We start from the raw sequence: 26,205 nt of genomic DNA, 5'->3' as shown, positions 1-26,205 counted from the left end.
CTATAAATTTGCCTATGATACAATTATCGTTGGTAGAATTTCAGATGGTGATGAGGAGGCATACAAGAGTGAGATAGATCAGTTGGTTGATGGTGGTGCAATAGCAACCTTGCATTCAACTTCAGTAGGACCAAGGAATTGATTGTGGACATCAGAATGGAGATTACAAGGGAACATACACCAGTCCTCATCAAGGGATCAACAGAGGAAAGGTGTGAGCAGTTTCAAATTCGTGGGTGTCAATATCTTGGAAGATCTAGCCTGGGACCAAAATATTGATGCAATTACAAAGAAGACATAACAGTCGTTACATTTCATTAGGAGATTGAAGAGTCTTGATATGTCACCAAAGGCTCTCACAGATTTATATTGATGCTCCGTGAAGAACTGTCTTACTGATTGTATCACCGTTTGGAGGGGCCATATCACAAAACTGTAAAAACTGCAGAAAGACGCAAACTCAGCCACTCCATTATGGGCACTAGCCTCCTCAGAATCGATCACACCTTCAAAGGGTCATGCCACAGAAAGGCAGCATCCACCATTAAGGACCCCCATCACCCAGGACATGTCCTCTTCTCACTGCTACCATGAAAAAGGAGGTATAAGCACCTGAAGACACACTCAACTTCTTAATAACAGCTTTTTACCCTCTTCCATCAGATATCTGAATTGATAATAAACCATTGTACACTACCTTTTCTTGCTTTCTTTTTGCACTACTTAATTAATTTTAATATATATTTCTTGTAATTTATAGATTTATTTTACAATTATGTAGTTCAATATCTAAGAAGATAAGAAGATCTACTTGCTGCCTACCTTCAAGTTAGGTGGATCTGAGAAAGATCCCCAAATGCGCTCACTTTTGAACGTCCCTCCCGGAATGCCTTCACCTCTGTTAGTTGTCCCATTTTGACCATGCATTTGGATGCTTATTCCGATGACTAAGGATGTCCTGAGAAAGGCTGCCATAGAGACGGCAGGAGATAAGCAGGCCCTTCAGTCCTCAGAGCTTACATGAAACATGAGGCATGAAACATTGACATTACCCTCAGCTGAAGTTACAAGGCAGCAGGTCTATGACCTGCACTGAGAATATTGATAGAACAGCACAGTACAGTACAGGCCCTCAGCCCAAGATCTTGTGCCTACCTATTTCAAACATATGACACCACCAATCCAAAATGTCTCTCTTACACAACCTATAAGCCTCCATTTTCTTTCATCCGTGCACCTACCTCAAAACTCAGAAATGTCCCTATTGTTTTATCCTCTACCATCACCCTGAACAAATGCATTCCAGGCACCAAACAGTCTCTATATAAAAAAGCACATACCTCTGACATCTCCCCTAAATGTTTCCTCCATTCACATTAAATGGATGTCCATTGGGATTGGCTATTGTCACTCTAGGAAAAAAGCACTAGCTCTCCACTGTATCTATGCCTTTCATTATCTTATATACCTCTCATATTCCTTCACTCTAAAGAGAAAAGTACAAGCTCACTCAACCTTTCCAGGTAGCATCCTGGTATATCTCCGCTGCACTCTCCTAAAGTTCCACATCCTTCCTATAACAAGATTTATAGAGCTGCAGCATTTTCTTCTCCTCCTGCACTCAGTCACCTGACTAATCTGGGCCAACACAGCATATGCTTTCTTAACTACACTATCAACCTGTATGGTATCTTTGAGGGATCTATGGACGTGGACCCCAAGATCTCTCTGTTCCTCCACACAACAAAGAATCTTGCCATTGACCTTGTACTCCAGCCTTCAACTTTGACCTTCTGAAGTGTATCACTTCATGCTGTATCATTTGTTCAAAGGTTACATAAGCTCAAGTTATTGGCTGTCTGACAAATTCAAGAAAGACCATAAATTCCCCTGCATTTAATTTATGAGTATACAAGTCATGATTGTCGAAGATGCCAGTGCTTTATGGCCTCTCTGGAAGCTTAAGTGCCTCGAAGCAGCTCTGTGCCAAGCCTGCCTGAAGGTAGGACAAAGACACTCTCCTCTCTGACATGAAGTCAATTACGCAGGTCCATTTAAAATTAATGCTATTATAAAAGAACCTAGAAGTAAGGTAAAACTGCTTTTCAGAGCAGTTGTCAGTGTTGTTGTTTCCATCACACACATTGTTGAATTAAAATTCCCATCTCTGTTCTCATGCAATTCCGAAATATCTCAAGCAAAATAAATTAAATATAAACAGGAGCAGAATAGGGCCATTCAGCCTATTGAGTCTGCTCCACCATTCTATCATGGCTGATTTATTTTCCCTCTCAGTCCCATAAGGCAATAAGACATAGGAACAGAGTTACACCATTCATCTCATCAAGTCTGCTCTGCCACTCCATCATGGCTGATTTATTATCTCTCTCAACCCCATAAAGCCATATGACATAGGAACAGAATTAGGCCATTCAGTCCATCAAATCTGCTCTGCCCTTCTATCATGGCAGATTCATTATTCCCTCTCAACCCCATTCTTCTACCTCCTCTTCATGACCTTTGATGCCCTTACAAATCAAGAACCTTTCAACTTCTGCTTTAAATATACCCAGTGACTTGGCCTCCACAGCTATGAGTTTCACAGATTTACCAAACTCTGGCCAAGAAAATTCCTCTTTATCCCTATTCTAAAGAGCCATCCTTCTATTCTGATATGGTGCATTCTGGTCCTAATATAGGACCCACAATAGGAAACATCCTCTCTATATGCAGTCTGTCTAGGCCTTTCAATATTCAGTAAGTTTCAATGAAAAATGCCTTCATTCCTTTGAACCCCTCTAAACATGGCATCAGTTGGTGAAGAGCCAGGCCAATTTCAAATCATTGCTGTTATCTCCAGCTTGGTGTTTGCATTTGTCCATTGATGCTGGATCCCCAATGAAGGCCCAATGTCAGAGGTACAGGCCTTCAGCTGAAAATATACAACTGGTAAATTCTAATAGACATAAAATATGACAGTGATGGACAGGAGGAAATTGTCTCCACCCATACTCATCCTTCAACCAATAACAGGATCGTAAAGAGAGCTTATGGCACTGTGGCCTTCAAAAATCAAAGTATTGAGTACACGAGATGGGATGTTATGTTGATAAGACATTAGTAAGGTCTAATTTGGATCATTGTGTGCAGTTTTGGTCCCCTACCCACAGGAAAGATATAAATAAGGTTGAAAGAGTACAGAGAAAATTTGCGAGGATAGTGCTGGGTCTGGAAGACCTGAGTTATAAGGAAAGATTGAATGGGTTAGGACTTTATTTCTTGAAACATAGAAGATTAAGTGGAGATTAGATGGAGGTTTACAAAATTATGAGGGGTATAGATACGGTAAATGCAAGGAAGCTTTTCCACTGAGGTTGGGTGCAACTACAACTGGAGGTCATGAGTGAAGGATGAAAGGTAAAAAGTTTAAGGGGAACATGAGGGGAAACTTCTTCACTCAGAGAGTCATGAGAGTGTGGAATGAGCTGCCAGCACAAGTATGCAGGCTCAATTATAACATTTCAGAGAAGTTTGGATAGGTACATGGATGGTAGGGATATGCCAGGCTCTGGTCCTGGTGCAGATCAATGGGAGTAGGCAGTTTAAATAGTTTGGCATAGACTAGATGGGCTGAAGGGCTTGCTCATGTGCTGTACTTTTCTATGACTCTAACAATAACATTCAACCAATGATGTGTGTGCTTTATCTGTTCCTTCTGTGGGGAAACTGATACATTGCCATTTGCGAAATACTTTATAATAATGGTACTGCATAACTTCTGAAAAACTGTAAATCTTGAAAATAAAAAGAAAAACACGTATGTTGAAAATCTGTAGAGAAAACATCGAGTGAAGGAGGATGAGAGGTAGAAGTATATAAGATTAGGAGAGGTATAAACAGAATGGACAGGCAGAGTATTTTTCTCAGTGTGGCAACATTTAATAGCAAAGAGCATCCTTTTATGGTGAGCGGAGGAGAATTTAAAGATTAAAGATTAGCTTTATTTGTCACACTTACATCAAAACAGCAGGGCTGCCTGCAAGTGCTTTCAGCGCCAACATAACATGCCAACAACTTACTACCCCGAACTCATGTCTTTGGAACGTGGGAGGAAACCCGCTTGGTCATGGGGAAAAGGTACAAATGTCTACAGACAGCAGTGGGAATGAAGTCCTGATCTTGCGTTTATGGCTACGCTACCATGCCCTCCCCCCCCATGTACCATGGGAAAAGCTGAAACGTGGCAGTAAACAGTCACAGCCAGCTCTTCAACACTGAAGGGATACATCAGAGGAAGAATTTTTATACAAAGACTGGTAAGTGCCCAGAACACACTGATGGGAGTGATGGTAGATGCTGGTACATTAGGGGTATTTAAAGATTCTTTAATAGGCAATTGGATGAAAGAAAAAATGGAGATTTATAGACTATATAGCAACGATGGGTTAGATTGACCTTGGAGTACATTAAAAAGTCAGCACTGAGCTGTACCATGCTATATGTACAAAAGCTGGATGAACTCAGCAGGTCGGGCAGCATCCGTTGAAATGAGCGGTCAACGTTTCAGGCCGAGACCCTTTGTCAGAACTGAAGAAGGAGGGGGCAGGGGCTCTATAAAGAAGGTGGGGGTGGAGAGTGGAAAGTGCCAGGTGAAAAACCGATCAGAGGAAAGATCAAGGGGTGGGGGAGGGGAAGCAGGGAGGTGATAGGCAAGAGAGGTGAAGAAGGAATGTAAGGGAAAAGCACTTTGGGTAATATAAGAAGGCTGAATCATGAGAGAGGTGATAGGCAACTGGAGGAGGAGGCAGAGTGAAAGTGGGATGGTGGAAGGGAGAGAGATGGAATTACCAGAAGTTGGAGAATTTGATGTTCATACCAAGGGGTTGGAGACTACCCAGACGGTAGATGAGGTGTTGCTCCTCCAACCTGAGTTTGGCCTCATCATGGCAGTAGAGGAGGCCATGTATCCAACTGGGAATGTGAAGCAGAGTTGAAGTGGGTGGCAACCGGGAGATCCTGTCTGTTGTGGCGGACGGAACGTAGGTGCTCGACGAAGCGGTCCCCCAATCTGCGTTGGGTCTCGCCGATGTAGAGGAGGCCGCACCGGGAGCTCCAGATGCAATAGATGACCCCAACAGACACACAAGTGAAGTGTTGCCTCACCTGGAAGGACTGTTTGTGGCCCTGAATGATGGTAAGAGAGGAGGTGTAAGGACAGGTGTAGCACTTAAGCTTACAGGGATAAGCACCAGGTGGGAGATCTGTGGGGAGGGATGCGTGGAGCAGGCCGTCGCGCAGGGAACGATTGCTGCGAAAAGCTGAGAGGGGTAGAGAGGGAAAGATGTTCTTAGTGGTGGGGTCTTGTTGAAGGTGGCAGAAGTTGCGGAGGGTAATATGCTGGATCCGGAGGCTGGTGGGGTGGTAGGTGAAAACAAGGGCAACATGGTCCCTGAAGTGGTGACGGGAGGTTGGGGTGAGGGCCGAAGTGCGGGAAATGGAGGAGATGCGGGTGAGGGCATCATTGATGACAGCAGAAGGAAAACCATGATTCTTAAAGAAAGAGGGCATTTGAGATGGCCTGGAATGGAAAGCCTCATCCTGGGAGCAGATGCGGCAGAGATGGAGGAACTGGGAATAGAGAATAGCATTTTTACATTTGGCAGGGTGGGAAGAGGTATAATCAAGGTAGTTATGGGAGTCAGTGGGTTTATAGAAGATGTCAGTGGACAGACTGTCTCCAGAGCTGGAGACCAAGAGATCGAGAAAGGGGAGAGAAGTGTCCGAGATGGACCAAGTGAATTTGAAGGCTGGGTGGAAGTTAAAGGCAAAGTCGATGAAATTGGCAAGCTCAGCATGGGTGCAGGAAGCAGCACCAATGTAGTAATCAATGTTCCTTCGTTACATAAGACAGGTTTTATGGTGGGGTCCCTTTGGAGTTGGTGGAGGTTGCGGGGGATGATGAGTTGGATACAGAGGCTCATGGGGTGGTAGGAAAGGACAAGTGAAACTGTCACTGTTGAGGCAGCAGGAAGGTGGGGTGAGCATGGATGTTTGGGAAATGGGAGAGAAGCGAGTGAGGACAGCATCTACAGTGGAGGGAAGGAAACCCCATTCTTTGAAGAAGGTCAACTGATGTTCTGGAATGGAAAGCTGCGTCCTGAAAATATATGCAGTAGAGGTGAAGAAACTGAGAAAAGGGAAGAGGAGATGGGTTGGGAAGTGATCTAGTTAACCTTGAGAACCAGTCAGGTTTATAAAGGCAAAACACACAGAATACTGGTGGAACACAGCAGACCAGGCAGCATCTATAGGAAGAAGCACAGTCAACGATTTGGGTTGACACCCTTCGGCTTCATCTCCAGCTTACTTCTTCAACACCGGCTCCGTCTACAAGCTTACTTCTTCAACACTGAAGAGGTTTATAAAAGATGTCAGATGACAGTTTGTCTCCAGAGATGAAGACAGAGAGATCAAGAAAGGGGAGAGAAGTGTCAGAGATGGATCAAGTGAATTTAAGGGCATGGTGAAGGTTGAAGGCAAAGTTGATAAGATTGATGAGCTCAGAATAGGTGCATGGAGCATCACCAGTGTAGTGGAGGAAGAGTTGGGGAGCATTATCAGAGAACGCTTAGAACAAGGACTGTTTTACAGAGCCAACAAAAAGGCAGGCAGAGCTAAGGTCCATGCGGATGCCCATGCAGACTCCCTCAGAGTCTGGAGAAAGTGGGAGGATCCGAAGGAAAAATTGTTGAAGGTGAGGACCAGTTCTGCCAGCCAGATGAGGGTGGTGATGGAGGGGAATTTGTTGGTTTTTCAAGAAAGGAGAACCCTGAGGCCTCCTTGATGGGGGAATAGAAGTGTATAGGGACTGAACATCCATGGTGAAGATGAGGTGGTCAGGGCCAGGGATTTGAAAGTTACTGAGACTCTCCAAACCAGAGAGAAAAAAAAAACGGACTATCCAGCTTATTCATTTGCCACCCCACTGCCCCAATGATTGTAAAAGCCTCCATAAGATCACCACTTCACTCCAGGGAAATCAGTCCCAGCCTATCCAGTCCTTCAAGTTCTCCAGCCCCGACAACATACTTGCGAATCGTTTCGGTATTCTCTCCAGCTTTATTAAGTCCTTCCTATAAACACTGACCAAATCTGCACATGATTTTCTAAGTGGTTTCACCAATGCCTTATATATCTGCAACATGGTGTCTCAACTCTTGAACTCAGTTCCCCTCTAACTTAACTACTAAGAGCATCCTATGTCTCCTTTTAGTTCTCCTGATTTCCTTCTGAAGTATTTTCCTTCCTTATTTATGGTATACTCCTTGCTTGACTGCACTGCCCAGCCCATATCTTACATATGTCTCCTTTTCTTTGTGACCAGAGTTCCAATATCACTCATCAGCCAAAGTTTGGTAAGCCAGCCTGCATTTCGCTTCACTCTAACATTAACATGCTGGCCCTAAACTTCCACTTTTAAAATCTGCCCATTTGTCAGATTTTCCTTTATCTGCTAACAGTTTCTCCAAGTCATCTTCTGCAAGTTCCTGTCTTAAAACCAATAGAATTATAGCCACTATTCCCAAAGTGCTCCACCACTGAAACATCAACCATTTTCCCAGCCTCATTTCTCAAGAGGAGGTCCAGTGTTGCCCCTCTCTAGTTGGATCATCTGTATATTGCTTGGTTAACCTTACCTGGCCATACATACCAAATTATGCCCCATCTAATCCAGGACCAAGTAGTTTGCACAAAAAATGTCAAGAATGCACAATGGAAGACCATAAATTTAAGATGATAAATGCAGAAAATGGCAAGAAAAACAAGAAGTAATCCAATACCTTACGTGATCTTGTAGCAGTTTAACTCAATATGATTACTTACACAGGTACAATAAAATGGTAAACATCATTCACCAAAATCTTGCTTTAAAATACACGCTCATAGGAGACACTAGACTTTATTACACGTACAAGCCTGATCTCTTTTTTGAGTCAGTGTCCTACCAATTATATTGAGAACCAATCCATCAGCACAAAGCAATCCATAATAACTATCTGGATGTATGTTATTACAGAACGAACAAGTAAGAACAACTTACTTAATAGATATAGCCATTCCAAGCACACATAACATACAAAAATCAATGTGAAAAACATCAGAAATATGCTAAATTAAAAGAGGAAATTGAAAGACTACAGAACATGAACAGGGTATACATTGTCCCAATAGTAATATCTACAACTGGTATCATCCTAAAGCCACTACACAATAGCATTAAACAATAGGCCTACACAGCAATATTTATGTAAATTTCCACAGAGCCATATTACCAAGTAACACGAAAATAGTCTGAAAGTTGCCAAGTTATTTTCACACAGACAATGTATACAAAGTGCTTTACAATGGCATAAAGAGCAAACATTAAAATAAAAGTCAAAAAGCAGTTAGTTAAAAGCAAGGCTGATTACAGCAGAGCGTTTAACTCAATCATTCCTGTAGTTCTGTTGAAAAGCTCTAAAACCTAGGCCTCTGTACTTCCCTCTTTAACTGGATCCTCGACTTCATAACCAGAAGACCACAATCTGTGTGGATTGGAAATAACACCTCCACCTTGATGACAATTAGCATTGGCACACTTCAGAGGTGTGTACTTAGCCAATTGCTCTACTCTCTCTACACCCAGTTCAAATGCCATCTATAAATTTAGGGACCACACAATTATTGTTGGCAGAATTTCAGATAGTGACAAGAGGGTGTACAGGAGCGAGTTATATCAGCCAGTGGAGTGGTGCCGCAGCAACAATGTTGTACTCAATGTCAGTAAGACCAAAGAACTGATTGTAGACTACAGAAATGATAAGCTAAGGGAACACACACCAGTCCTTATAGAAGTGGAAAGAGTGAGCAATTTCTGGTTCCTGGGTGTCAACATCTCTGAGAATCTATTTTGGGCCCAACATATTGATGCAGTTACAAAGGTGGTATGACACTGGCTATATTTCATTAGGAGTTTGAAAAGATTTCTTATGTCACCAAAGACACACACAAATGTTTACAGATGTATTGTGGAGAGCTTTCTAACTGACTGCATCACTGTCTGATATGGGGGGGGGGAGTGACTACTGTATAGGATTGAAATAAGATGTAGAGAGCTGTAAACCTAGTCAACTTTATCATGGGCACTAGTCTCCATAGTATCCAGGATATGTTCAAAGAGCATTACCTCAAAAAGGTGCATCCATCATTAAGGGAACCCCCCCCCCCCACCCAGAACATGTCCTGTTCTAATTGCTATCATCCAGAAGGAGATACATTGAGGCCCACACTCAATGATTCGGGAACAGCTTCTTCCCCTCTGCCATCTGATTTCTGAATGGACACTGAACCCATGAACACTACCTCATTACTTCTTCTTAATTTTTATTTTTGCACAACTTATTTAATTTAATATATATATACTTAATGTAGTTCTCAGTTTTTTGCTCTGTTATTAGTATTGCATTGTACTGCTGCTGCAGAGACAACAGATTTCATGACATATGTTGGTGATATTAAACCTGATACTGATTCTGGATAAATAGATATGTCTTGAGCTGGCATTTAAAAATGTCAACTGAGTCTGTATCCCTTATAGTTTTAGGTATTGAATTCCACGGTTTAGGAGCGTAGTTCAAAAAAGATGACTTGCCAATTATCTTTTGAGGAAGGTTGTTTAAATTTAAGAGACTGACGGAAGAAGACCCAAGAGCTCAGGCAGGATTATAAAACAAACTGATTCTGTGATGTACTCCAGTCCAGACTATTAAGAACTTTAAATCAATTCTAATATATGCAGGAAGCAAATGCACAGCAGGTGGATTGGGATTGTTATGTTCCCCCATCCTGATTTTGGTTCAAAGTCTAGCAGCATTGTTCTGAATGAGCTGAAGTCTGTCAATAGATTGCTTTGGAAGGCCAGTGGAAAGAACATTGCAGTAATCTGGTCTATCAATGTCAAGGTGTGAATTCGTTTTTCTGCATCGTTACACGTCAGAAACAAACATACCTTCGCAATTTTTTAAAGTATAGAAATGGTGCTCTTGTCACTTTCTTTGTGTGGGATTTGAAATTAAAATCGGAATCAAGGCTTGTTACTTGTGATTTTACAAAGGCAGCCAAGCTCCCAAGTTTATCAGGTTTATCTCTTTCGGCTTTGGGACCAACCCAAGGTTTTACCTTTATTTAGTTTCAGGAAATTATTGCTCATCCGGTCATTTATTGTAGCCATTCCAGAAGTCAGAGAAGATAGGGTGTTATCACCATCAGGCTCAGCTGAGATATACAGCTGTGTGTCATCTGCATAACTGAGGAAATTAAGTTTATACTCTCTAATGATGTCTTATATGAGGAGTATGCATAGGCATAGTTCATTCCAAAAGTCACAAGACATGGGATCCAGGGAAACCTGGCTGTGTGGATTCAGAATTGACTTGCCCACAGAATGCAGAGGGTGGTAGAGAATGAAATGTATTCTGCCTGGAGGTCCATGACTAGTGATATTCCACAGTGATCTGTTCTGGACCACTGCTCTTTGTAATTTTTATAAATAACTTTGATGAGGAAGTGGTAGGGTGGGTCAGTAAGGATTAAGATGACATGAAGGTTGGTGGAGTTGTCAATAGTATAGAAGGTTTTACTGGAACAGTGACAGGGGGCAGATCTGGGCAGGGAAGTGGCAGATGGTGCTCAACATGGAAAAGTGTAAAGTGGTACGCTTTAGAATGACAAACATGTAAGCAGGATACTTTGCAGCATGGATAAAGAGAAGGATCATGGGGTCTATGTCCATAGATACCTCAGAATTTCCGCAAAAGTTGATAGGTTGGCTAAGAAGCTGTACAGTGTGTTCCCTTCATTAGTCGGGAGATTGAGTTCAAGAAGTGGGAGGTAATGTTGTAGCTCTGTAATACTCTGTATAGACCATACTTGGAATATTGTGTTCAGTGTGGCCACTTTGTCATAGGAAGAATGTGGAAGCATTAGAGAGGGGGCAGAGGAGATCAGGAAGCTGTCACAATTGGAAAGCACAATTTATGAACAAAGGCTGATCCTGTCACATATAAACTCCAACCTCCCAGATAACCTCAACCACTACAACTTTCCTACTTCTGAAGCAGGTTTATCTCCTGGCCCTACACTCATTCCTGTAGCATCTGGACATTAGACTATTGCTTATTGATTACCACTCTGCCTTCCATGCAATAATTCGAAACAAACTAATTTCTAAACTCCTAGACCTATGACTCAGCACGTCCTTCTGCAACTGGATCCTTGAATTCCTGACTAACTGACCATAATCTGTAAGATCAGCAGCAACATTGCCACCAGGATTATCCTCAACACCAGTGCTCTGCTAGGCTGCATCTCATCGCCTGCACATTCCTGACTGTATAAACAGAGACTGATTTAACCCGAGCGACAAACTTGCAGATGACAAGACCTTAGACAGCTGGATCTCTGTCAATGATGAGATAAAGTACAGGAAGGAGAGAGAGAGAGAGAGAGAGAGAGCCTAGTGACATGGTTATCGTCATCACCTGTTCCTCCAATATCAATGACTGAGTTTGCTTGTTGAGAGATTCAAGCCCTTTAGGAAGAACACCACCAATAATCTGTCCCAGTCGAATCACGTTGACACCACAGCCAAGCACAGCAGCACCTTTTCTTTATCAGGAGGCTAAGAAATTTCAGCATATTCCCCTCAGCAAATTTTATCATTGTAACATAGAAAACACCCTCCCCAGGTGCATCAGAGCTCGGTGTTGCAGCTGTGCTCTGCAGGACTACAAGTGTATGCAGAGAGTTGTGAACACAACTCAGCAGATCACAGAAACCTGCTGGCCCTCCAGGGACTCCGTCTGTATTTTTCCCTGCCTCAGGATGACGACCAACATGATGAAAGATCCTCCAACCCTGTACCTTCTCTCTTCCTGCCACACACTCCCACCCCTCCCCCCCCAAATTCCATAGGGCAGAAGATGCAAATGCAAGAGAACACACACCTGGGCCAAAATGCAGCTTCTAGAAGACTCTTGAGAAGAGCTCTTAGGCTATAAAGATGAACTCTTGATCTCACACTGTACTTCATCATGGCCCTTCCACTTTACTTGTCCGAATGTAACTGCAATGGTATTCTGCATTCCATTTATTTCCTTTTGTACTAGTTCAATGGATGTATGGAATGATCTGTCCAAATAGCTTATAAACTAAAGCATTTCACTGTATCTCAGAATATGTGACGATAATTAGCAATTGCAATTACTGAACTTCTTCATCTTCCTTATTCATCTCACTTTGTTTATCTTCCAGCCTACTGTTAGATTGATTTAAACCCTTCTGGTTCACTTCAGCAAATTCCCTCACGATGCTGTTGGTTCCTTCCTCTAGTTTGGGTGCATAAAGGCGAGGACCAATAATCCGGGGTTCCAGGAGGGACAGCTTCTTTCACCAGGCCAACGGATTCATCAATACACATTGATCTGATTGCATACCTGACTGTACATAGATGTACACAAAACAATTGCATGTACAATCTTAGTGCTTGGTCAATATCCTCCCACATTTCCCCTCTTTATTGCTTGAACATTGCAACGGAGATGCAACAGAAGATTTTTACTGCCTTGGATGGAAGAAATAATAAATACAAATGCAAAAAAAATCATTCCTCTTTTAGAGGTCAGCTTTGCCTTGGAAAATATCCCAATGGTCTATAAAACTGAATCCCTCCCTCCTCTTCAGTCATTCATTCACCTGTCCCGTCTTCCTATTCCCACCCTTACTGCTGAATGCTTCCAATATTCCTGACTCCGCCTTGGTACTGACTAGTTGCCTTTATGATATGGATACCTGGGAATTAATCTGAAATTTATTAATTGAGTGAGATACTCCGCCTTGGTACTGACTAGTTGCCTTTATGATATGGATACCTGGGAATTAATCTGAAATTTATTAATTGAGTGAGATTTAGAGCTTTGACCTTGATGAAATTATACTCAAACCTCGAATGGACAGATAGCAACACACCAATGTAGGCACATAGGTTTTAACCTTCTACAGGGAGAGATTATGCTGAAGTCCTAATAAAGCCCGATTACTGGGCTTGCAAAAGGATTAACTCCTTCATTCCAAAATAAGTAGTCAAGGAAAGTCTTTGGGCAATACAGAAGGGAATTAGTCAGAATCACATCAGAGTGAAACCGACAGCCAGGCACAGAGGGAGTCCAGCTCCTGGTTTGCTGTTTAAAGAGTTTAAAGAGCAAAGGGCTCTACAGAAAGCTTTAAAAAAACTAATGGCATGACTTGAACTCTGATCAGCATAGACAATCCTACAACCATAGGCTGAATTTTTCATGCAGTTTTTGTACCATGTTATTTTATCTAATTAAGAAACAGTTCAATACTTATTAATTTGTTTTTCATATTTGCAAAGGAAAACCTGAAAAATCAGTCCACTTCCCCTTCCTATTCTGATGCCTGCCCTTTGCCTCCTCTACTGAAACAATGAGGCCATACTCAGGTTGGAGGAACAATACCTCATATTCCATTTGGGTAGCCTCCAACCTGATGGCTTGAACATCGATTTCTCTAACTTCCATCAAGTACTCCTCCTCCCCCTTCTTTTTTTCCATTCCCCATTCTGGCTAGCCTCTCACCACTTCTTTTCTCTTCACCTGCCCATTATGACCTTCTTGTTCCCCTTGTCCTTCTCTTTTTTCCATGGTCCACACTCCTCTCCTATCAGATTCCTTCTTATTCAGCCCTTCTACCTATCCGCTCGCAGCTTCTGACATTATCCACTTCCCTCAACCATCCACCTTGTCCCTCACCTGGTTTAGCCTATCAGCTGCCAGCTTGTGCTTCTCCCCATCCCACTACCTTATTCTGGCTACAGCACTCTTCCTTTTCAGTCCTGATGAAGGGTCTTGGCCTGAAATATTGAGTGTTTATTCCCCTCCATAGATGCTGCCTGACTTGCTGTGTTCCTTTAGCAATTTGCATGTGTTGCTCAAGATTTCGAGCATCTGCAGAAACTCTTGTGTTTGAAAAGCAGAGCTGTGTTTTATTTTAATCTGTTGATATTTTAAAAACGTGGCTTCTTTAGCCTAAGAATAGACCAGTGCTAGTAGGAGGTTGTTTCTTGGACTGGAAGCCTGTGACCAGTGCTGTGCCACAGGAGTCAGTCATGGGCCCATTGTTGTTTGACAATGTATCAAGGCTGAAAATGTTAATGCAATTGTAGAAGATGCTAATACAGATGATGCATGGACAGTAAAAGAACTTATCAAAAATTACAGGGCGGCTTTTTGATCATCTGGGTTGGTGGAGTGAGGAATGGCAAATGAAGTTTAATTCAGATAAGTGCATATTGCTACATTTTTGAAAGTCAAATCAAATTCATGGTTGGACTTTCACAGTGAATGGCAGGGCTCTGGGGAGTGTGCTTGAACAGACAGAGTGTAAGTGGATTCACAAGGAGACAGGATAGTAAAAAAACATTTTAGCATGCTGATCTTCATCTGTCAAGGTATAGAAGTTGGGAGTTTATTTTGATATGGATGAGGCCACACTTTGAATATTGCAAACAGTTTTGGATGCACTGCTATAGGAAAATAAAAATATTAAGCTGGAAAGTGTGCAGAGGAGATTTATGAAGATGTTGCCAGGAATTCAGGATTGAGTTATGGGGGGGGGGGGGGGGGGGGTGGGGGGGGAGGGGACGGAGGTTTGACGGACTTTGCAGCATCTTACCTCGGATCATAGAGGACTGAGTGGTGATCTTTATGTGTTAAAATATCATGAGCAGCGGGGCTGAGGTGAATACACTCAGTCTTTTTCTCAGTTTGGGAATCAAGAAACATTATTATGACTTTGAGGAGACTTAGTGTGTCTCCAAAGATTGTAGCATATGTTTACAGATGTATAATGGAGAGCATTCTGACCACTTGCATTGCTGCTTGGTGTGGGGGCTTCAATATGATAGATCAAAAGAGGCTCCAAAGAATGTTACCTCAGCAAGACCCATCACAGGCACAGCCTTCCCCACCATTGAGCATAGACCATTAAGACAGAAACAGAATTAGGTCATTCAAAGGCAGTGGCTCGAGAAGGCAGCATCTATCACTGAAGACTCTCACCACCCAGGACATGCCCTTTTCTCATTATTAGCTTCAGGGTGGAGGTAGAGGAGCCTGAAGACCCACACTCACCATTTTAAGGAACAGTTTCTTCCCTTCTGCTATCACATTCCTGAAAGATGCATGAACCCATGAACGGTACTTAGCTATTCTACTTTGGCACTGTTTACTTTATTTAATTTTATTATAATTTTTTAAAATTACTTTTTTATGCATTTCTACAGTACAACTACAAAAAAAACCATCAACAAAATGAAGATTAATACAGTGCAAAACAAACATATCTAATATATACTTCATAAGGAAAAAGCACCCAAAATAAAACCATATAAAGTTAGTATCCTCCCCACCCTCCCACTACAAAACTCCAGGCTGACCATGACAATATGTAAGAGAAAAATTAATTGAAGCATTTGACCCTACAGAGCTGTAAATATATATATAAAGTATAATGCCTACTACCAAAACTATAATATAATTCCCATTAAAAAAAATGTAAAACTTACAGAAAAAAAGTTGAAAGTAAGGGATTATGATACAGAAAAAAAGAATAAACTTAATCTAAAGCGGAGTTATGAAAGTATTCAAGAAAAGGTCCCCACACCTTGTGAAACATTATGTCCAAATTGAGAAGTGAATCTTTTCAAGGTCTAAACAGGACATAATATCACTAAGCGATTGAGCATGAGTAGGTGGGGCAACATCTCTCCACCTGAGAAGAACTAAGCCTCTAGCCAAAAGAGAGGCAAAAGATAGTGTTTGACATTTACTCGGACTCAAATGCACGTCTGCCTTACCCAAGGTACCAAAAAGGGCAATCAGAGGGTTAGGTTCTAAGTGGCAATTAAGAATATGGGATAAAGATTAAAAAAAACTTCCCTCCAGAATTTCTCTACATTAGGACAAGCCTAGTACATATGAATAAGAGAAGCCCCGCCCCTTTACTCTTGTCACAAACAGGACCAATGTCAGGATAAAATCGCGATAATTTAGTTTTATACATATAGGCCCTATGTACAACCTTAAACTGCAAAAGGCAGTCACAAGCACATAAAGAGGTTGAATTAACTGACTTACGAATTGAATCCCAAACTGAATCAGATAAATTACTGTAATTTTTAATGACTTAACACTGTACTCTGCCACATACAACAAAATGCATGACATGCATACGTCGGTGATAGTAAACATGATTGTGATTGTTCATCTGAACTAGAGAGCATCAATTTCAGGTGAGAGGGGAGAGACTTAATAGGAACGTCAAGGGAAACCTTTTTACACAGAGGGTGATCCATATATGGAATGAGTGGATGAGCTGTCAGAACATGACTGAGGTGGGTAAAAACAACTTTTAAAAGACAGGTGCATGGATTGGAAAAGTTTAGAACAGGAGTTTCCAAACTGGGTTCCATAGACCCCTTGGTTAATGGTGGAAGTCCATGGTGTAAAAATGGTTGGGAACCCCTGATTTAGAAGGCTATTTTCAGAGCGCAGGCAAGTGGAAATGACTGAGATAGGCATCTTGATCAACATGGACCATCTGGGTGAAGGGTTAGTTTCCCTACTCCATGACTCTCACATTGAATTTGTCATTTTTACTGTTTGCTGTTCGTGCACACAGTGTACAGAACTTACCATACTGTGCATTGTTAAAAGTACCAGCCAGGGTCCGACAAGAGGAATTATCTCCTCCACACACTCCACATTTGTCCTGCCTTGCTTTGGAATTCAACACATGGTCACATCCCGCCTGCTGTAAAACAAGTACTGGAGGTTAAAGGTTAAGTCCTGGTTAATGTACAAGAAACAGTACTGTATATGCTATTTCCTGCTGCATATATTATCACTGACAGCGGTAGAGGGTAAATGTCAAAGGTCATCCAACCAGTTTCATCTGATAGTGATCACCAGCTGCAGAGGACTGGGGTGATGTCAGTTGCAGACCCCTTGCTAGTTGAATGTTTGATCTTTGATAATTGGACAATACAGTCAACAAACAATAAAATGCTAATGTTAGAAAAAGTCTATAAAAATCTATCTTAGTACTGAAATCCGTGGTTCCCATCCCCACATTGTCAGTCTCTGTCCACAACTTCTTTTCCCTAAGGAGGGAAGACCTCTAGCTCAATTCCCACACAACTGCTTCATCCGAAGGCTGAGTACAAGCCAGGAATCACCTGGAGAGGCTGAGGTCACTACATCTGATGGTGCCCTTGATGCAGGAATGGCAGTCTGTCAGGACGTGTGTGGACATCAAGGAAGCATTTGCACCCTTGTGCGAGGAGCCAACTTTGTAGCTAGCTTGGGGAGGCATTAGCTGAGAGGTCTACATGGAATAAAATTGCCATAAGCCTGTCCTAGTCCAAAAAGATTGATGTCACATCAAGAAAGCTCACTAATGTTTCTACTTCCTCAGGAGGCTAAAGAAATTGGGCATGTTTCTGTCAAGCAATTTTTATCGATGCACCATAGAAATCATTCTCTCTGGATGTGTAATGGATTGATATGGGAACTGCTCTGCACATGAACACAAGAGACCTTGTAGAGCTCAGCACATCACAGCAACCAGCCTCTCATCTATGGATTCTGTCTGTACATCTCGACGCCTCAGTAAAGCAGCCAATATAAGTGAAGACCACACCCAGCCTGGACCTTCTCTCTTCTCCTCTCCCCCCTCAGGCAAAAGATACAAAAATCTGAAAGCATGTACCACGGGGTCAAGGACACTCTCATCCCATTGTTTTCAGAATCTTGGAAGTACTTCTTCTTAGATAAGATGGATTCTTGGCCTTACAATCTACCTTGTTCTGATCTTGCACTTTATTGTTTACCTGCACTGCACTCTCTCGGCAGCTTTATTCTGCATTGCTATTGTTTTACCTTATTCCAGCTCAATGCACTGTGTAATGATCTGATCTGTGTGAACAGTATGCAAGACAAGCTTTTCACTGTGTATGGGTACACTTGACAACAGTAAGCCAACACCAACACCAATACCAGTAACAAATGCTGGAGGAACTCAGCAGGTCGAGCAGCATCTATGGAGGGAAATAAACAGTTGACGTTTCAGGCCAAGACCGTTCATCAGGACTGGATAGGAAGAGGTGGAAGCCAGAGTAAAAAGGTAGGGGGGAAGGGAAGGAGATACAGGTGAGGCCAGATGGGGGGAATGTGTGTGGGGGCTGGGGGATGAAGCAAGAAGCTGGGAAGCGATAAGGGCCGAGTTTGACAGAAGGCGATTGGAGAGAAAAATGTACCACAGGAGCAAGGAGAGGCGGAGGGGCACCAGAGGAAGGTGGGAGAGATGAAGGAGTACAATCTGGCAGGTGGCAGGTTAGACCAGCTGAGGAGGAAGACGGGTGTGTTGGAGAGGAAGGGTGATGTGAGAAGTTGGGAGGTGATAGGTGGAAAAGGTTAAGGGCTGAAGAGGGGTGAATCTAATAGGAGAGGACAGAGGAACATGGGAGGAAGGGAAGCAGATCCTACAGTCTGTATAGATGCTTCCTGGCCGCGAGGCCAGCACCACCCATGAAAATCTTCCCCCATCAATTCCAAGCTGCTGAAACAAATAGTCAAATGCATCCGGTGCATTTCTTGCCCAGGACCTGCATGGCGCTGGTTCCCTTCAAAGTGTTTTCAGGTGTCATGGGGAGCTGACATACGGATCTAAAGGAACACTCCCCCTCCCTCCCCAGTTTCAACAACGTGCCGCTTCATAACTTACTCTGCACAAGCCTTGCACACAAATGTCGTTGGTGTCAGGGCCGCAGGCAGTGCCGTCGGTGACGCGATCCTTGAGCTGGTAATATGCAGTGGTCCCAGCCACACGGCAGAAAAGCTTGCAGCGATCCTTCATCAGAACTGACGCAGAGACAGACGAATGAAATTGACTCCAGATTACAGTGAATTTTAGCCAACTGCACCACAGAATGGCTCGGAATACTTACTGCCGCTATATTTTGGAAGCCAGCGCACATTTGCTGGCAGCCCGTTGATGTTAAAATGCTTTCCATCGAACTCTGAACACTGCTCTTCCCTGAAATCCTTTCTGCCCTTTGGGCACGGCTCAGTGTTACAGGACCGGAACTTCATTCTACGACCCACACAATACTTCCCGCCGTTCCTGGGCCTAGCCGGGACAGGAAACAGTAAAATAAACTCATGGGGCAGTAAAAAACTTCATGTTTCAGCTTCAAGTTCAAGCTTAATATATGATTACCCAGGAATACAGTCAAATGAAACAGCATTACTCTGGGGTTAAGGTGCAAAACACAGTACCAACAGTCATACAAGGGACATATAACACATAATAGATAGCAATAAAATACAATCACAAAGATAAAGAATATATTCCAAGTCCCTGAGTTCATGAAAGTTACAGCAGTCAAACAAAATGCAGCTTGTTTTCTGCTGAGTGAACACTGGAGAGCAGCGCTGATGCCAGCTTGGATGTTGTGCTACCCTGCCTCCAGCTCCAATTCTGACACCCCTTTCCTGGGACCTGCCGTTAGGCAGTAAAGTGTCTTGAGGCCTAGTCTTGCACTGAGTGAACACTGAAGAGCAGCACCAACGCCAGCAAGGATGCTGTGCCACACTGTCTCCGATACCTTTGTTCTCAACAGCTGCAAACTGTGGCTAGTTCTCACCATGACCAAGGCCACACAGCTCCCTGCCAGTGGTTCTGCCAATAAACTAGTGAACTGGACTTGCAGCATTCCACATTACCAATGCCCAATAGCTTGTTGTGATCACAAGAAAAGGAACTAGGAGAATCATTTGCTTGCACGCACCAACTCAGGCACCTCTGTATTGCAGACAGCAAAATTTCTTGCACCAAGCCCAACTTCTTCAGTTTCTTCACCAATGAGAAGCTTTCCAATGGGAAACTTAAGCCAATTAAGGGTGGTGATGCAAAACAATGGCTTAAACTGAACGTGAAAAAAGTCAGCACGAGTGAATCTACAGATGCTGGAAATAAATAAAAACACAAAATGCTAGCAGAACTCAAAAGGCCAGACCGCATCTATGGAAGGAGGTAGTGACGACGTTTCAGGCCAAAACCCTTCATCAGGAGTGAAGAAATATGGGATGGTCAAAGGGGGATAAGAAGTGGGGGGAGGAATAAAGTAGAGAGCTAGGAAGTGATAGGTTGGAGGGAAATGGGCCGGGGGAAGGTGGAAAATTATGGGAAATAAAAGAGAAAGAAAGATAGGGCTGGGGGGAGATTATAGTGAGGGGGGAAAAAAGAGAGAGAAAGAGAACCAGACTGAAATAATAGATAGGGATGGGGGGGGAGGGCAGGGGTATCAACAGAGGTCTGTGAGTTGGATGTTCATACCGGCAGGTAGGAGGCTACCAAAGCGGGAGATATGGTATTGCTTCATCAAAAGTCAGAAGGGGTATCTGCACACATACAATGCAGAGTGGCAAAAGTGACAACACTGAGAAGTAAGTTCTTTTCAACAATCCTTCTAGCCCAAAACAAAATTACAGAATCATTAATATATCACTAGATGAAAACAAGTTTAATTTTGTTAATTTGTTCAGTTTTCAGGATCTTGGAGCTTCAGACATACAATGCCCATCACTTTGAGGAGATTTGGTATACAGGGCCTTGTAAAATTATTCAGCCCTGACCCCTTTGTTCACATAATGTGAAATATTAAATGTACACCACATGTACAGCTTAGTGTTGAGACACTAAATTTTCATTTTAATCTCATTCTACCACAGTATCTTCTTCCACATATCTACAGTATCTTCTAAGTGACACTTTGCAAAGTCTTTACAGGCAAGTATAGGCTTTTTCATTAGCCAAGGCTTCTTCCTTGCCACTCTTCCATACATACTCTTTTAGTGCAAGGCCTTAGAGATTGTGGAGCTATGAACTTCATCTCCAGTTTGTAGTCACTGACTTCTGCAGCTCAGTTCAGAGTGACTATTGGTATCTCAGTAGCCTCTTTTACAAGTGCCATTCTTTACTAAGTCTAGAGAAGTGTCCTGACCTGGGCAATATAGTTGGGATTTCATATTTTTTCCACTGTTTCAGGATGGACGGCACTGTTATGTTCAAGGTATGTTTCGTGCCTTTCAGATGGTCTTGTCATCCTTTGTGCCACCAGCAAATTTACTAACCCATCCCTCCACTTTGTCATCTAGGTCATTTATAAAAATCATGAAGAGTAGGGGTCCCAGAACAGATACCAGAGGCAGACCACTGGTCACTGACCTCCATGCAGAAATGACCTGTCCACAACCACTCTTTGCCTTCTGTGGGAAAGCCAATTCTGGATTCACAAAGTAATGTCCCCTTGGATCCCATGCCTCTTTACTTTCTCAATAAGCTTTGCATGGAGTACCTTATCACATGCCTTGCTGAAATCCATATACACTACACCTACTGCTCTACTTCCATCAATGTGTTTAGTCACATCCTCAAAAAATTCAAAGAGGCTTGTAAGGCATGACCTGCCTTTGTCAAAGCCATGATGACTATTCCTAATCATATTTCGCCTCTCCAAATGTTCTTAAATCCTGCCTCTCAGGATATTCTCCATAAACTTATTAACTTATTAAGACTTATTAAGACTCGATGGTCTATAATTTCCTGGGAAATCTCTACTCCTTTTCTTGAATAAAAGAACAACATCCACAACCTTACAATCCTCAGGAACCTCTCCCCTCCCTATTGATTATGAAAAGATCATCACCAGAGGCTCAGCAATCTCCTCCCTCACCTCCCACAGTAGCCTGGGGTACATTTCGTCCAGTCCTGGTGACTTATCCAACTTGATGCTTTCCAAAAGCTCCAGCGCATCTGCTTTCTTAATATCTACTTGCTCAAGCTTTTGAGTCCACTGTAAGTCATCCCTACAATTGCCGAGATCCTTTTCTGTAGTGAATACTGAAGCTAAGTACTCATCAAGTACCTCTGCGATCTCCTCTGCTTCCATAGACACTTTTCCACTGTCACACTTGATTGGTCCTATTCTCTCACGTCTTATCCTTTTGCTCTTCACATACTTGTAGAATGCCTTGGGCTTTTCCTTAATCCTGTCCGCCAAGATCTTCTCATGGCCCCTTTTAGCTCTCGTAATTTCATTCTTAAGCTCATTCCTGCTAGCCTTATAATCTTCTCGATCTCTATCATGACCTAGTTTTTTGAACCTTTTGGAAGCTTTTCTTTTCTTCTTGACTAGCTTTACAACAGCTTTTGTACACCACAGTTCTTGTACCCTACCATCCTTTCCCTATCTCATTGGAATGTACCTGTGCAGAACTCCACGAAAAATATCTCCTGAACATTCTGTACACTTCCATGAGAACATCCATTTTCAATTTATGCTTTCAAGTTCCTGCCTGATAGCCCCATGTCTCCCCTTACTCCAAATAAATGCACTCCTAACTTGTCAGTTCATATCCTTCTCTATTGCTATGGTAAAGGAGATAGAATTGTGATCACTATCTCCAAAATCCTCTCCCACTGAGAAATCTGACACCTGACCAGGTTCATTTTTAAGAGACACCTAAGGGGGAACTTCTTCACTCAGAGGGAGGTGCAAGTGTCGAACAAGCTGCCAGAGGAGGTGGTTGATGTGGTTTTGATTGTAACATTCAAGAAAAGTTTAGATAGGTGAGTTTGGATGAGAGGGGTATGGAGGGCCATGATCCTTGTGCTGAAGGTCAAGTTGGCATGGATTGAATGGGCCAAAGGGCCCGCTTCTATGTTGTAGTGTTCTATGATTCTATGACTTTACATGGATTAGAGGGTTTTGGAGGGCTACCCTCCACGTGCAGATAGATGGGATTAGGCAGAGATCAGAGCATAAAATAAATGGACCAAGTGGCCTGTTGCTGTGCCAGTTCAATCATGACACGTCAGCAGAGGGGATTCTGCCACCATAGACAATTGAGGAAAGTGACAACTGTGTCTTTCACTATGAAGATTAGAGCACAGTGTGATCTGAAACCTGGACCCTCTCCAGCTAGCACCAGTGGTTGGTGAGCTGGAATAATTCTTTGGAATAGAGCAGGACATCTGCCTGCATGCACTCTCTCCACAGGCTAATCCCAAGACCGTTCACTGGTGTGAGGTGGCGCAGGGGAACACTCGAAAGCGCGAGTCGGCAGCTTACTCCGGCTTGTTGCAGTCTCTCACTGCGTTTCTGATGCCTCCCCCGCACGGCCTGGAGCACACTCCGTACGGTCCCCAGGGCCCCCACGCTCCGTCCACTGGCCTTGCCGCCATCTCCATGTTCACGCAGAGCCCGTGCCAACAATGCTGCCATCACACAAAATGATAAAAAAACAAGAAATGTGTTTAATAAAAAGGGGTGGAGCACCACAGTAAGCACAACAGATTCTGCAGATGCTGGAAATCTCAAGCAACACTAACAAAATGCCAAACAAACTCAGCAGGTTCGGCAGCATCAGGATCTGAGGCCTCTGTCAATCAGGATTGACCATGGAAGTTGCATCCTAGCTGCCTAGATATGCAAGCCAAGGCAGTACCATATGGAGGGCAAGCTGTTGCCCATGTAGCAAGCTCCCCCTCTCTGTGCATCTGATGAACTCAAAGGGACGGCAGAGAGCAGTACAGTTTGGCACCAGCAGCATCGCAGGATTTGCCGGTCAACATTGAACTCAATGTCGGGCTGCCTTAGGGCCTCCAGCTCCAGATTTTTCCCTCGGGGCTTACTCCCGAAGCCTTCCTCGTGAGTGGGTATAGCCACAAAGCAAAATAGGTTTGAGATCAGAGTTTTCTCTCTCTTGGATGAGCTGCCATCTGCGGCTGATGGCTGACAAGCCCTATCTGCCTGAAGCATCTGGTTTTAAGGTACCAATGACCTGCTTTGCCCCTTTCTGCTGCAGCATCTTTGAAAGGGAATAAAGAGTTAATGTTTTGATCAGAGATCCTTCAACCCACTCCCTTCAACCTTTTTGCTTTCTCTCATTCTTGTGCCCCTCTCACTCCTTCACTCCCCCACTCAAACCACCTACCCATCAGCTCCCTCCAGCTCCATCATGGGCTCAATCCTCCTCACCAACGAGGGCATCTTCAAGAGGCAGTGTCTCAGGAAGGGTGGTATATATCACCACGGATTGCCACTATCTGAGGCATGCTCTTTTCTCATTACTACCAACAGGGAGAAGGAACAGAAGCCTGAAGACCCACACTGAACATTTTAGGAATACCTTCATCCCCTCTGCTGTCAGATTTCTGAATGCCTCTGAACACTACCATGGTATTCCACTTTGCAATATTAAATTTTTATTGTAAGTTATAGTAATTTTTTTAATGTCTTGCACTGGACTTCTGCCACAAAAACAACAAATTTCTTTACATTGGTCAGTGATAATAAACCTGTTTCATATTCCCTTTCAGTCATGGTCCACTCTCCTATTAGGTTCCCTCTTCTTCAGCCCTTTACCTCTTACAACTAAACCCTCCCAGCTTCCCCAATCAATGCACCTCCCCCACCCACCCACATTACCTCACACCATGTTTTACCTATCACCTGCCAACTCATCTCACTCCTCCTTCTTATTCTGGCTTTTCCCCCCTTCCTTTCTGGTTCTGACAGAGGGTCTTGGCTTGGAAGGTTGATTGTTTATTCTCCTCCATAGATGCAGTCTGACCTTCTGATGTTCCTACCGCACTTTGGGGGTGATACACCATGGTACAGAACAGCACCTGACCCATTGGAAAAGCAGGACATGACCACTGACCCAATGTGAGATCAAGCTCAGAATCTGCTGCTCTGACAGGAAATAGCACCGAGGAGCTGAACTGATCATTATTTTGACAGATCTACTCCTTGTACACATGTCCCGAGCAAACTGGAAGCCTCCTTACAGTTATAGTAGAATTGGCAAGTCAGAGTGGCCAAGATATATGGATAGGTTTTGAAGTTCCAGTCACTGGGGAGCTTTCTCATGACCTACAACCACTTGGCAGAAGTCCCAGGTAGTTCCTGCCCCATGGAGCAATGTGGTGGCAGAAAAAGCTCTTCCTCTCTCTCAGCTGTGTTCCTGTCCCCCTGTGAACTCCATTTCTACGCTTTGTACTTACTTTCAAACTTTGTGCTGACTGTAGTATTCAAATGATCACCACTGGGGCTCTAGCCATTCATGTGAACTTTGTCTTTTTAGTTGCTTTGTTCCCAGGAACTGAGAAACTCCTTGAGGAAGACAAATCCGGCTATTCCCACCAGTGGGAAGAAACACAAAATGCAACTCAGCTTCAGCTTAGGAACGTTGAGCCCTGCGGTCGTTTGTCCACTTGCTGCGCACTACATTTCTCGGTCACAGGGCCAAGACTCCACTGGAGTGCAGGTGGTCCGACCCACTAGATAACAGTTGGGGAGGATCGCAGATGAAGTCCCTCACTCTTTGTTGACCTTCTGCCTCACCGGTCTCCCCCACTTGCTGGTTCCTGGTCCCACAGCAGGCAGTGTGGGACCTCCCGCTTTGACCTGTAATGATGGTGCTGAGTTTCCTCGGACAGCCCATTCCACATACTGATACTCTCAGAAGAAAACTTACCCTTTGGGTTCCTATTGAATCACTCCGATCTGACCTTAGACCTGAGCCCTCTAGTTCTTGATTCCCCAACTCTGGGTAGAAGTACATTCATCCTATCTAAGCCCCTCAGGAGTTTATATACCTCTATAAGATTACCTCCTGGCATTTCAAGAAAAATTCTGGCCTCCTTTATCTAGCCAGACTCTCCCTAAACCACTCAGTTGAATCCTTGCTCAACAGAATTTACCCCTCACGTTAAGATGTCCTGACAGATGATAATTTGTACATTTGTCTTGATGACCTTTCGAGCTGGCAGTGAATAAAGTACCAAGTCGAGGTGGATGGGAGAGGGAAGCGGGTAAGGGACTTCATTATAAGGTCTGGCATTACAGTAAGCCCAACAATGCATGTAACATCCCAGCACTCTGCTTGCTGGTGTTATTTATCAGATTTTATTCGGTGCTTCTTTCAAAGTGGCTTCAAAACTCCCCACAGTTTTAAGAGC

The 26,205-nt window shown here is 43.3% G+C and overlaps 1 protein-coding gene across 1 annotated transcript in view; it reads right to left on the bottom strand.

Annotated features, from left to right (window-relative positions):
* The window catches only part of LOC132397663 (A disintegrin and metalloproteinase with thrombospondin motifs 20-like), a 517,254-nt gene that overhangs the window by 245,669 nt on the left and 245,380 nt on the right, over positions 1-26,205 (bottom strand). The window contains exons 12-15 of the mRNA XM_059976430.1: positions 23,312-23,457; positions 19,124-19,305; positions 18,901-19,037; positions 16,812-16,929 (exon numbers count right to left, since the gene is read on the bottom strand). Of these exons, the coding sequence (XP_059832413.1) occupies positions 16,812-16,929; positions 18,901-19,037; positions 19,124-19,305; positions 23,312-23,457 (583 nt within the window). The remainder of the gene's footprint in view (positions 1-16,811; positions 16,930-18,900; positions 19,038-19,123; positions 19,306-23,311; positions 23,458-26,205) is intronic.

This window comes from Hypanus sabinus, chromosome 8, assembly GCF_030144855.1.
Source record: "Hypanus sabinus isolate sHypSab1 chromosome 8, sHypSab1.hap1, whole genome shotgun sequence".
Classification (NCBI taxonomy): domain Eukaryota; kingdom Metazoa; phylum Chordata; class Chondrichthyes; order Myliobatiformes; family Dasyatidae; genus Hypanus; species Hypanus sabinus.
The sequence above is the reverse complement of the archived record's forward strand: the minus strand, read 5'-3'. Positions and strand labels throughout refer to the sequence as shown.